The 14,107-nt window shown below is 39.2% G+C and overlaps 1 protein-coding gene across 10 annotated transcripts in view; it reads left to right on the forward strand.

The window, feature by feature from the left end:
• The window catches only part of LOC134359737 (myomegalin-like), a 208,087-nt gene that overhangs the window by 131,963 nt on the left and 62,017 nt on the right, over nt 1–14,107 (forward strand). For 9 of the 10 annotated variants that reach the window (XM_063073309.1, XM_063073304.1, XM_063073303.1 and 6 more), the window contains 5 exons: nt 419–830; nt 2,344–2,566; nt 4,704–4,814; nt 5,954–6,650; nt 8,321–8,553. In XM_063073309.1, the coding sequence (XP_062929379.1) occupies nt 419–830; nt 2,344–2,566; nt 4,704–4,814; nt 5,954–6,650; nt 8,321–8,553 (1,676 nt within the window). The remainder of the gene's footprint in view (nt 1–418; nt 831–2,343; nt 2,567–4,703; nt 4,815–5,953; nt 6,651–8,320; nt 8,554–14,107) is intronic. The other variant, XM_063073307.1, reaches the window with a different exon arrangement.

A 14,107-nucleotide genomic window follows, 5' to 3' on the forward strand; every position in this document is an offset into this window, starting at 1 on the left:
GAAATCCACGCAGTCATGGGGAGAATGTACAAACTTCTTGCAGACAGTAGCGGAAATTGGGCCCTGATTGCTGGCGCTGTAGAGTGTTACACTAATCATCCTTCAGTACATGTGTCAGCAACCGGAAATGAATTTCTGCCCCTGCATTCATTATTCTTGACATCAGTGAGTCGATTAATACAGTTTTACAGTTAATACATTACATTAATATATTAATACAGTTTTTGTAAGAAAATATCTTTGAACATCTGATACTGATTTATGCATCTATACTCGTAATTTAGAATTTGATTCTGGTTTTATATTACGTGACCTGTAAGAATGCTGTATGTATTTTGTGATTTGATTTCCCAGTATTGTTTGCATAAAATAAGAATAATTAAACAAGTCACTAACATTAATTTTATTAAACTCGCAGAAATGAAATAACGAAATTGAGAGAAGAAATAACACAACTGCACAATCAACTTGGAGAGAGCTTGTCAGTAAGTGAGAATGAAGGTGAGGAAGAAGTGGATGAGGAGAGCAAAGGAGGCCTAAGAAAATCTGTTTTGAGGTTAAAAATCAAATTGAAGAAACAGAGGAAGGTGCATGACCTCCTTAAACAGCAGATAGAGCTCAACTCCTCTGGCGAGGGTGTACGTTTCAACCCTGACTCGATAGTAAGCATGGCAAAGGAAATGGAACACTTGAAGGAGCATCTCGAAGCTGCCAATCAAAGGAGAACAAAGGAAATGCAGACAGAAGTGGGTAAAGACCACCAGGTATCGAAATTGACACAGTCGCATCCTTTGAACATTAGAAATTACAAGGCAAAGAACACTAAGCAGGTATCTAAATGGTCTCTTAGTTATGCATTTCTCATGGGTAGTACGATCGATTTTTGTTCTTTTCCTTTTTAAGGGCCTTCCAGCATATGAAATCAGCAGCAGACTTTACTCTGAAACCACACCTCAGTACCTCATGACTCAAAATTGAAGATTGTTTAATGTCGTTTGCAGTACACAAGTGTAAGAGAGAGCAATGTTGGGCACTTGTTCAAATGCACCAGCAAGAAGTGAAATTTTTGATGTACTTTGTGTCTTTTATTAAATAACTAGTTAGATGTTTTTTAAAAAGGTGGTTTACCTCCACTTAAGATTCTTTGGCATGATTCATCAGTGAGGCAGCTGATGTTGATTGGAAAGCACTTCTTCCGTAATTGACCATCCCTTGGCCTGTAATGTGCTAACAGAATTCACACCTAATTGAGAGTCAATAAGAAGTAACCTGTTATTTACCTTGATCTTTGTTGCCTAGCAACTTTGGCAACTTTCCCATTTGCCGAATGATGTTTCCTTCACGATATGGGATGCTATTCTCGTGGAGCCTGGAATTCAGCTATGTAGATTCAACACTTGCTGTTTGGGATGCGAGTTTGAGCATTCATCAGTGCGGAGTTGTTATTCGAACTGAAGCAGTAATTCATTGTTGCTCTCTGTCTTGAGAGGTGTGCATGTACAAATTCAGGATGTTCCACCAAGATTCTGCAGATGCTGGAAATCCAAAGCAGCAAACATAGAATGCTGGAGGAACTCAGATCAGACAACATCTGTAGAGAGGATGTTTCATGCCAAGACCCATTCATCAGAACTGGAAATAAGAAGGGGTTAGCCTCACCTGGTCTTGCCTATCTCCTGCCACTTTGTACTACTTCCTCTCCCCACACCTTATTTTTGGCTTTTTCTTTTTTTTTCAGTGTTGCTCTACCCCTTCCCCCCTTTCAGCAATCTGCAGGAGCTATTCCCTCTGTAACTTCATTCCGTTCTTCCATCTCCACCAACCACCCCTCCTCTTATGGTACTTCCTCATTCACCGTTCTTGGTTCACCTAAGTACCATTTGTGCCAGTTCGTCTGAATTTTCTTTTCCCTCTCCTCCCGCCCCCGCCCCCCCAAAAGCCCTGGAAGGCCTTTGATCTGTTTCCCTCCACACCAATGTTCCTGAACACCTGAATTGTTATAGCACAACACATATGAAATGCTGGAGGATCTCAATAGGTCAGGCAGCATCTATGGAGGGGAATATACAGTCTGTTATTCCTCACCATAGATGTACTGTTTTTCTATTACTGTCTTGTTTTTATCTACCGCTTTACTTAATTGCCTGAGAGGAAGCCAAACAGAGTTTCATTGTAAAAACGTATAATGACAATAAAGATCATTCAATTCAATTCAATGTAGCCTGGCCTGCTTAGGTCCTCCAGTATTTTGTGCTGAATTGTTCTGGAATTTTGTTTTTGTTTTTGAACTATTGTTTTCCCTTTTTCATAGTTAAGACTTTTTATTCCATTTGTTTTATTCAGATCAGTACAAGGTCTCGTCTCCCTGTCCCACTGAAACAATCAAGATCGATCAACAGTGTTAATACTGCCACCTCTGGCCAGGATTTCCCATCTGACCATCAACAAGTTGATCAGCTGAGGGCAGCAGTGAAGGATGAACAAGTGCAGAGTAAACTCTCTGTAGATGAGACGACGCTTGTCAGCCAGACAGAGAAGTTAAGGCCTTATTGTACTCCTATCCTTGGTAAGCAATTAAACAGTATTTGGTTGTTCAATAACATTGTTCAACAGTTTGGAACAATTAAATATTTACAGGACAGTGTCTTCCCTTTGTTGTATGACAGGTCTGCTCATCTGGGGTTTAGAAGAATGAGGGGGTGGTCTCACTAAAACCTATCGAATATTATTAAGCTTATACAGAGTGCATGTGGAGAGGATTGTTCCTATACTGGGGGAGTTTAGGACCAGTGGGCACAGCCTCAGAAAAGAGGGGTGTCCATTTAGAACAGGGATGAGGAATTTCTTTCACCAGAGGTTGGCGAATTTGTAGAATTTGTTGTCACAGATGATTGCAGAAGCCAAGTCATTGGGTATATTTAAAGTGGAGGTTGATAAGTTCTTGATTAGTCAGGATGTCAAAGGTTTCAGGGAGAAGGCAGGAGAATGGGGTTGAGAGAGATAATAAATCAGCATTGATGGAATGGCAGGACAGACTCGATGGGCTGAATGGCCTGATTCTGCTCCTGTGTTTTATGGTCTTTAGTTAAATGTTCCATTTTCAATTATATTTTCTGGTACGGCAGTATTTTTGATTTTTCTCTTACTTCTACATTGGGGCTTTCTAGTCGCAAGCAAGCTTACTCTAGGGGGTAGCACTAGTGTTACTACATGGGGTGAAGTAAGTTTTTAAAGAGGGTCACACAATTGTACAGTTCTGATTCTTGACAGCTTGTTGCCAGATTTCCACAGACTATTGAAATGACTACAGACTGCTGGTTTAGTTTGGCAGAACTTTTATTTGCATTAGAGAATTCAAATCTGAGAGCATTTAAAAAAAATTTTATTTCAAGTATGACTTAGTTTTGTTGATGACACAGGATTGAAATAAATAATGGCTTTTGTAAATTGCTTGAGATCCTGCCATTTGAATTAAGAAAATATTTTAGCCTGCTTTTAAATAAAATAATTTATTCAAAACAGGCTTTTTCCGCTGAGGTTGTGTGGGACTACAACTAGAGATCATGGGTTAAAGGTGAAAAGTTAATGGGAACATGAGGGGAACCTTCTTCACTCAGAGGGTGATGAGAGTGTAGAACGAGCTGCCACTGCAAGTGGTGTACGTGAGCTTGATTGCAACATTTAAGGGAAGTTTGGATAGTAAGTGTATGGAGGGCTATGGTCCCGGTGCAGGTTGTTGGGCTGAGGCAGTTGAAATGGTTTGGCATGGACGTGATATGCTGAAGAACCTGCTTCTGTGCTGCATTTTTCTATGACTCATGCCAAACGCTGTCAATGTTAATGGTACAACATACTAGCCACTCACTATCCCATGCCGATTTCCCCAGTATTTGCTGGAATACAAATTGGTCATGTAGAACAGGTAATTATAAACTGAGCCAACAGAAAATTTGATTTTAAAATAGGATCTGCCATTCCCAAAAGTACAGTTATCTTTTGATTTTGTGTTTAAAGTGTTTCTTCACAAAATGCTGGAGGAACTCGGCAGGTCAGGCAGCATCTATGGAAAGAAGAAGAGTCATTTCAAGGCAAGGCCATTCATCGGGACTGGAAAGGAAGGGCTAAGGAGCCAGAGTAAGATTGTGAGGAGAGGGATAGGTGTACAAGCTAGAAAGTGTTAGGTGAAGCCAGGCGAGGGGGAAGGTGTGTGAACAGGGAAAGAGGGGATGAAGTGAGAAGCTGAGCTTCCTTCCCCCTCACCTGGCTTCACCTATCACCTTCCAGCTTGTACCCCTTCCTCTTCCCCCACCTTCTTATTCTGGGTTTTGCTCCCCTTCTTTTTTAGTCCTGATGAAGCGTTGCGGCCTGAAATGTCAACTGTTTATTCATTTCCATAGATGTCGACTGACCTGAGTTTCTCCAGCATTTTGTTTGTTGCTCTGGATTTCCAGCATCTGTAGAATCCCTTGTGTTTAAGTGTTTCCTCCTTGTTTCTTGCATATGACTGACCAATCCTATTTGCTTTATTTGGATGGTGTTCTTCTGTTGAACATATATAATGTGTACAATAATGAAAATGTTGTCTTGTTGCTTTTTGTTTTTAAGGCTTGCTTCCGGAATTTTGAACACAGCGACAATGCTTTTGATGTTCTGCTTTCTTCTGCTTTGTTACGACTTTGCATTTGTCCTTTATTTTTCTGTAGCTGAATCATCTTTGAAACAAGATGATAAGGAGGTCCAAGTGGACTTGCAGGACCTTGGTTATGAAACCTGTGGAAAAAGTGATGCGGACAGGGATGAGAGCAGTAGCCCAGGTAGATGTTGTGACCCCTGAGTACTACACAGGAAGCATGAGAGAAAAAAACACTTTATCTTTTGAGAATCTGCATGCTGTAACTGTCAACACCCTTCACTGCTAAAATGCTGTGCTTATTAATTACTTTTAGCTTAAAGATAGTAATTTGCAAAGTCCCAAATCTGAGGAACTGCCAGTTTAACAAGTACCTGATCATCCAGAAGGTTGAACTCCCAACTTTGTTAACCTGCTTACTGCTGGTGGGAAATGGGGCTAACGAACTGTCAGCTTCATTTCACAGGTACCACAAATCATCATTACGTTGTGAGTTATTGAGCTTCAAAATAATTAATGAGCATGGCAAACTATCTGCTTGTCTGTCTACAAAAAGTGGGATTTTCCAGTGACCAGCCGTTTATATCCTCTCCCGTTCCGACTTGTTGATCCATAGCCTTCTCTTCTGCCACAATGAGGCCACTCTTAGGTTAGAGGATCAACACCTCATATTCCGTTGAGGTAGCCTCCAACCTGATAGCATGAACATCAATTTCTCCAACACCTTGTAATTTTATTCCCTCCTTTTTCCTTCTCCTTTAATGCCTCTCTCTGACTTCTTACCTCTTCTCACCTGCTTATAACCTCCCGCTGGTGCTCCTTCTCCCATGGTCCACTCTCCTCTCGTTCAGGTTCCTTCTTCTCCAGCCCTTTACATTTTCCATACTTCACCTCCCAGCTTCTTACTTCATCCCCTTCACCTATCACCTTCTAGTCTGTCCTGCCCCCCCTCCCTTCCGCTTTCTTATTCCGGCATCTTCCGTTTTCCTTTCCAGTCCTGATGAAGGGGCTCGACCTGAAATGTTGACTGTTTATTCATTTCCATAGATGCTGCCTGAGCTGCTGAGTTCCTCTAGCATTTTGTGTATGTTGCTCTGGATTTCCAGTATCTGCAGAATCTCTTGTATTTGTGTCTGTGTGAATTAATTGCATGTTTTGTTAATTACGTTTGTACATTTTGTGGTCTTGTTTCGGTTTGGGAGTATCTATATAACTTTTGGATAGATAAGGAAAGTCTAACATTTGATTCCTATTTCACACCCCAAGAATAAGATAAAAGAGATGCAACTGTTGAATTTTTACTATTGGAATATTTTACTGCAGACACAGGCAGGCATTTACCTGCCCATTGCTACAGTGACTCGGTTGTCCCTGCCCTGCATAAACTAAGCCGTCGCTTTTTCTCCATGGAAAACCTGGACACAAATTCGTCAACTTCATACCCAAGTTCACCAAGTTTCATTTCACCCAAAATCAGCTTGAAGAATCTTGATGTTTTCTATGATTATGGACAAACGGATGATGCCAATGAACTCAAACTTCAGATTGGTGAACTAAAGGCTCAGATTGAGAAGTATCGGAAAGTACTTCACCACCTGCAGACACGTGTGCGCAAGAACTCTCTGTCCAGTGACCAGTTGACCATTTCAGACCAAAGTCACCAGACTCCAACTCGAAATTCATATGATAGACACTCTCTGGAAAGCTTCCCGAAAGATAATGACAACAATTACAGCCACAGAAGACATTCTATCCAGTCTTCCGATCTAGCTGTTCAAACCAGCCAGCAGATTGGCGATCTTTCCAATTGTGCATCCAGATCACAGAGCGTGGATTTTGGAAGCCAGCATGAGAAAGGGGACTGGCTGATGTCTGTTTATTGTCAGGATGGACAGCTGGTACAGAAGTTAAAGGAACAAATAGAGCAACTGGAAAATCAGTTACAGAAAGAGAATGCACGGAACGAGGAGCTGCATGATCAACTTCAAAGCAAACTGCCACCAGCGTTACCAGCTCAAAAGTAAATTCCTTTATTATGTTAAGAGCAGTAATCGTTGTAGTAATATTAAGTTATTATTATTATTCACCTTTCATCATTAGCCAAATTCCTGCTTTAAAATACAAACTCATAAAAGACACCATAGCTTAATCTAAATACAAGCCTGATCCAGTTTGTATTCCGACCGATCCATTGTTACAGATGCGACAATCCATAATAACCATCTGGATATAATATTACAAGATTAATAAGCAAGAACAACTTGATAGATATAGCCATTCCAAACACGCACAACATACAGAAATTAGTAAGTGAAAAATACCAGAAATATGCTGAATTAAAATAGGAAGTTGAAAGACTTTGGTAAATGAACAGGGTATATATTGTCCCAATAGTAATATCTGCAACTGGTATCATCCCAGAGACACTGCACAATAGCATTAAACAATGAGGGCTACACAGCAATATTTTTGTAAATCTTCAGAAAATCTCAATACTAAACACCGCTTGAAAAGTCCAAAAGTTCTTAGCATGAAGGTTCCTAGAAATGAGTGTGCTTGGCTAAGCCCTTATCTCAGGTTTTACCAGCTTGAGCTGAGAAAAATACTATAATAAAATAATAACTTTATTAAAGAGTGCTTTTCCTACAGATGATATAGTTCAAAGTGCTTTACAGTGGAATAAAAGTACAAATATAAAAATAAAATAAAAAATAAATATAAGCATGAAAGTAAAATTCAAAAACGTTATTTAAAAGCAAGGTTAAATAAAAAGGTTTTGAGCTGGAGTTTAAAATTGTCAATCTCTTAAGTTTTATTGTGTTTCACAGTTTAGGAGTGTAGTTCAAAAAGTTGATCTGCCAATTATCTTTTGAGGGAGATTGTTTAAATTTAAGAGAGCAGAAGAAGGTCTGAGAGCTCAGGTAGGATTATAAAGCAGTTTTGGGCCCATTTGTAAGAAAGGATGTGCTGACATTGGAAAGGGTCTGGAGGGGGTTAGCAAAAATGATCCCATGAAGAAAGAGTTAATGTATATGGAGTGCTTGTTGGTTCTTGACCTGGGTAACTTCTTCACTCAGAGTATATGGCCAAACCAGGGGTTTGAGGTAGGGTCCGAACAACATTTACAGGACTTTTTGTTAAGTATATGGATAAGAAAGGTTTAGAGGGATATGGGCAAAACGCAGTCAAATGTGGTTATCTTGGTGGGCACAGTAGTCAGCATGGAATAGCTGGGCCAAAGGGACTGTTTCAGTGCTGAAATCACCATTCAAGCCTTTGTTTTATATAGAAAAGTGATTTCTGCAGGTGAGCATAACTTCCCTTTTTTGTATCAATGAAGCAGAACTTGCAATAATTTTGGTGGTCAAATGTAAAGTTTGATCCATTGTTCATCAACACAATGAAAATATAGGTCCTACTTTCGACTTAATGATCGATACCTTTAAAATAATCTGAGCAGTAAATGGCACAGCCATGATAACTCAGTAAGTCGAGCAGCAACACACACCTCATGAAGGTCTGTTTCCCATTTTAAATTTCACCTTTCCAAACAACAAAACCCAGTATGCAAGAAAGTTCTTAAGTTTGTTTTAATAAATTTATTCCATGTTTTGCTCTATCAATCCCACACCATTTGCATTGTGTACTTAGTTTTTGGGTCATGACACACTTCCCTTTGTTTTTACTAAGGTACGATTCACTGGTACAGTTGCAAGCAAGAGAGCTCTCACATCTCCGACAGCAAATTAAAGAAAATCGCAACGTCTTCTCCTTACATCACCAGTCCCTTGTGGATCTAACTAAGGCCTTTGAGCAGCTGTTGCAGGCCAGCGACGTTGACTATTACGTTGGGGAAGCCTTCCGTGATCAGCTAAACCAGAGTTTGCAGCTGGTAGAAAAGCTAGAGAGCAAGCTTGATGGTGGTAAGCTGGCAGGCAAAATTCTTATAAAGAATACAAAAGAAATTTCAAATTCTATGATATTTCCATCTCCCACTGTATTAAAATCTGTCTTGGGCTTCATGTTTTCCTGCTAATTGCTTTGACTACCGACACTGCAAGTCCAAAGTATATTTATTATCAAAGTATGTTTAGTGCCTATGGGAAGTAGTCACCCCCCCACCCCCTGGAAACTTTCATGTTTTATTGTTTTACAATATTGAATCACAGTGGATTTAGTTTGGCTTTTTTGACACTGATCAACAGAAAGACTTTTGTGTCAAAGTGAAAACATCTCTACAAAGTGATTTAATTTAATTACAAATATAAAAGACAAGGTAATTGATTGCGTAAGTATTCATCCCCCTTTACAGTGACACACCAAATTATTACTGGTGCAGCCAATTGGTTTTAGAAGTCACATAACTAATTAAATGAAGATCTGTTTTTAGAGACCTGTGTGCAGTCAAGGTGTTACAACTGATTGTATTAAAAATACACCTGTATCTGGAAGGTCCAACTGCTGATGAGTCAGTATCCTGGCAAAAACTACGTCACAAAGACAAAAAAAACACTGCAATCAACCCCGCTAAAAGGTTATTGAAAAGCATAAGTCAGGAAATGGATACAAGAAAATTTCCAAGTCACTGAATATCTCTTGGAGTACAGTTAAGTCAATCATCAAAAAATGGAAAGAATATGGCAGAGCTGTAAATCTGCCTGGAGTAGGCCGGCCTCAAAAACTGAGTGACCATGGAAGAAGGGGACTCGTGAGGGAAGCCACCAAGAGACCAATGACAACTCTGGAGGAGTTACAAGCTTCAGTGACTGAGATGGAAGAGATTTAGAAATAGAACTACTGTGTATTGAATTTTTTAGATCTACCTAAACTTACAGATTTACAAAATGAAAGTTTATTAGAACCAGTAACTGTCAAAGAACTGAACGTGGCCATCTCTAGGTTAAAGGCTGGAAAGTCCCCGGGTTCTGATGGGTTTACCTCAGAGTGGTACAAGTCCCTGAAGACACAGTTAGCCCCATTACTACTTAACACCTTTAATTGGATCTTGCAGAGAGGAGAAACTCCACCTTCCTGGAGAGAAGCGATTATTTCAGTTATTCCTAAAGAGGGTAAAGATAAACTAGAATGTGGCAATTATCGGCCAATTAGTGTTCTTAATTTAGATTACAAACTATTTACAGCTATATTAGCGCGCAGATTGGAAAAGCTTTTACCTGGCCTAATCCATTTAGACCAGACTGGATTTATTCAACAAAGACAAACACAGGACAACATAAGGAGAACTCTGCACATATTAGAACAGGTTAATAAGAACGAGACAGAGACAATGGTAGTAGGATTGGACGCTGAGAAAGCTTTTGATTCGGTTAGTTGGGCATTCCTATACAGAGTGTTAGGAAGATTCGGCTTTCAAGAAAGGTTTATTAAAGTAATTCAGACTCTGTATGACAGCCCAACAGCCCGAATTAAGATAAATGGGGACCTCTCTGACTCCTTCATTTTAGAGAGAAGCACTAGACAGGGATGCCCAATTTCTCCTCTCCTTTTTGCGCTATATATTGAACCACTTGCCCAACTAATAAGACAGAGCGAAATAGTAAAAGGTATCAAGGTGGCAGGGATTGAACAGAAAGTGGCGTTATTCGCAGATGATGTTTTGGTCTATCTGAGTGAACCAGAAAAATCATTTATAGGATTGTTTACACTGTTGGATGACTTTGGGAAAATATCAGGTTATAAAATAAATGTAAAGAAAATGCAGGTTATGTCCCTAAATTATACACCATCCAAAAAATTGCAGGATACATACGATCTTAAGTGGGAAGCTAAATCATTAAAATATTTAGGAATAACCCTGCCGAAGGATCTTTCAACACTGTCACAGGTAAATTATGGGCCATTAATCTCAGAGATAAAAGCAGATATGCATAGATGGAATCTTATCCCCTTTTTAAGTTTAAATTCAAGGATAAATACTATAAAAATGAATATTCTTCCTCGGTTATTATATCTTTTCCGTACTTTACCAGTGGAGGTGGATGATAATCAATTCAGGGAATGGGACAAATGGATTTCCCGCTTCATTTGGCAAGGAAGGAAACCTAGAATTCGATATAACACCTTACAGTTAGGGAAGGAAAGAGGAGGTATGGTTCTTCCTTGCCTGAGAAATTATTTTTATGCCTCACAGATAACCCCTCTGTTATATTGGTGTAATAGGGAATATAAGGCTAGATGGAAGGAAATAGAATTTGGATTAGTTGACAGTTTTCCTCTTCAGGCCTCAATAGCTGACAAAGGATTGATGGCCCAGTTGGAAAAATCTAATAATGCTTGGATAAATCTTACATTAAAAGTATGGCAGAAGGTGGTTAATTTATGTGGAATTAATAACATGCTAAAACTCTTTAGATGGTGTGCATATGATACCGAATTCCTTCCCAACAGAGGAGATAAAAGATTTGAGCTATAGATAAAGAAAGGTCTTACAACCTACCTCTCATTTATAGATAAAAGAGTATTACAAAGTTTCCAAATCCTGCAGGACAAACATGGCCTAGAACATAATGACTTTTTTAGGTACCTTCAAATACAAAACTATGTTAACCAGAGTTGTAGATATACAGACCTATCAACAGTAGAATTAGAATTTTTCAAGATTCTGAATTCGGCTTGCAGTTCAATACCTTGTAAATCAGTTTCTCGCCTATATAATGCACTCTCCCATGCTAAAAATGTAAACACATTGTATATTAAAGAGAAGTGGGAGAAAGAAGCGGGGTTGGTACTTTCAGAGGAGGCTTGGGGGAAAATCTGCAGCTTTCAATGGTCCTCGACTAATTCTTTGACTTGGAGAGAACATTGTTGGAAAAACATTATAAGATACTTCAAGACCCCGTATCAGGAAAAATATAAAGATACAAATGTGATGTGTTGGAGAAGGTGCGGCTCCAAGGAGGCAAATCATTTTCATATTTTCTGGGATTGCCCTAAATTAAGTCTATTTTGGGAAGGTATTCATAGAACATTAGTTAAGGTACTTAGGTCCCAGATACCTCTGAACTTTGAGATGCTCTATTTGGGGCATGTATTGTTCCTTGAACAGAAGGAAGATATAAAGTTGCTGCAGGCCCTCTTAGCGGCAAGTAAGAAATCAATCACTAGAAAATGGCTAAATCCAATACCACCTACATTAGAAGATTGGTACGAAATTATCTTGGAAATATTTAAAATGGAAAAGTTGACCTACTCCCTGAGAACTCAAAAAGAAACATTTTATCAAACCTGGAATAAATGGATTGAATATATAACCCCAATGCGAGCAGACTTTAGATGACTCTCCTAATGATTTATATTGCTCTTCTCATCAACACAGTAATATTGCTAACGTAAGCACCCCTAGTCTAAATGTTTGTTGTTTTTTTTTGGAAAATAGAGAATTAACACAAGTAAAGAGAAAGATTTGGGAAAGGGATAAAAAAAAAATGAAAAAATTAAGTAAATAAGTACATAGGGATTGGATAATTATGTCTGCGGGCAGGAACAAGCACGAACAAATTGGGATATAAACACCTACAATGGTTGGTATATAGGCTTGTATGCAACATTTTGGACCAGTGGAAATGGTCCAGAAGGGTTGTATGGAAACTATTATTACCATTTTTCTTAACAACTAATTTCATTACTTAGCCTAATAGGTTAGATTTACCACAGAACATAATTATCTATTTAAATGTTTATTTTGCTTTTATATCATCTCAATGTGTACTTAAGAATGTATAAATAATTGTAGTTTTATACATATAAAAAAATGGAAAAGGTTATATGTGTGAAAAAAGTACATGATAATTGTGAACTCCTTATCCAAATAAAAATAAAATTAAAAAAAAAGAAATAGAACTACTGCACCTGTCTGTTTCACTAGTCACAGCTTTATGGGAGAGTGGCAAAGGGAACACCAGTGTTGGAGGGAAAAAAAACTCGTGTGAAATCTCGGCTAGAGCTTGCCAGAAGGCTTTTGGAAGACTCTGAAGTCAGCTGGAAGAAGGTTCTATGATCTGATGAATCTCAAATTGAGCTTTTTGACCATCAGACTAAACACTATGTTTGGTGTAAGCCAAACGCCGCACATCATCAAAAACACACCATCCCTACTGTGAAGCATAGTGGTGGCTGCATCTTGCTATGGGGATGCTTCACTGTAGCAAGTCCTGGAAAGCTTGTGAATGTAGAGGGTAAAATGAATGCAGCAAAATACAGGGAAATCTTGGAGGAAAACCTGATGCAGTCTGCAAGAGAACTGCAACTTGCGAGAAGATTTGTCTTTCAGCAAGACAACAACCTCAAGCACAAAGCCAAAGTTACACAGAAATGGCTTAAAAATAACAAAGTGAATGCGCCTGAGTGGCCAACTTGGAATCCAGACCTCTGTCCAATTGAGAATTTGTGCCTGGACTTGAAAAGGGCTGGTCACTCATAATCCCCATGCAATCTGACAGAGCTTGAGCAGTTTTGTAAAGAAGAACGGGGAAAAATTGTAGTGACCAGATGTGCAAAGCTGGTAGAGACCTATTCACACACTCATTGGCTGTAATTGCTGCCGAAGGTGTGTCTACTAAATGCTGACGAAGGGAGCGAATAATTATGCAATCAATTATTTTATGTTTTATATTTGTAATTAATTTAGATCACTTTGTAGAGATCTGTTTTCACTTTGACATGAAAGAGTCTTTTTCTGTTGATCAGTGTCCCAAAAAAAAGCCAAATTAAATCCACTGTGATTCACTGTTGTAAAACAACAAAATATGAAAATTCCAAGGGATGGTGAATATTTTTTATAGGCACTGTTTACTATATATAACCTTGACGTTTGTCTCCTTACAGACAGCCACAAAACAAAAATACCCAATAGAACCCATTTAATAAAAAAAACCCCATCAAACACCCAGTATGCAAAAGGGGAAAAAAAAACAAATCTTGCAAACAACAAAAGTAAGCAAAGAGCATTCAGGACTGAAGTTCACAGAAGTGAGTACACAGCCACGAAGTCGGTCACATCTGCAGCTGATCCAAGAGCCCATTAGTTGCAGGCTACAGTCTCAGTTCAGCACAAGGTCAAGTAGGCCTCTTGGAGCAGCGAACTGAACACTGGCCCATCCCTCGCCTCCGGCCCCGACACCCTGACAGCTTCACTGAAGGGTCGGGGTCAGTTTGAGATGGTGAGGTTATAAACGTTGGGGGGGGGGGCAGCATCATGACCACATCAATATTCATTAGCAGGAGATTATCTTCGTGATATAAAGACCTCTCCACCATCTCTTCATCTGCTCATTCCTTGTATTTCTATACTGACAACATGTGTCACTGTGAGTAATCATGGGATTGCTCTTTCCTACCATGCTAATGTCTGCATACAAGATCTTATCCCTTTCCCTCCCATTGTGGGCCATGACCTCCTGGCTGTTCACAATCATTCAGGGGTTTTGCTGTGTATTAAACAAAAATGATCCTTGTGCA

This window comes from Mobula hypostoma, chromosome 21, assembly GCF_963921235.1.
Source record: "Mobula hypostoma chromosome 21, sMobHyp1.1, whole genome shotgun sequence".
NCBI classification, from domain to species: Eukaryota; Metazoa; Chordata; class Chondrichthyes; order Myliobatiformes; family Myliobatidae; genus Mobula; species Mobula hypostoma.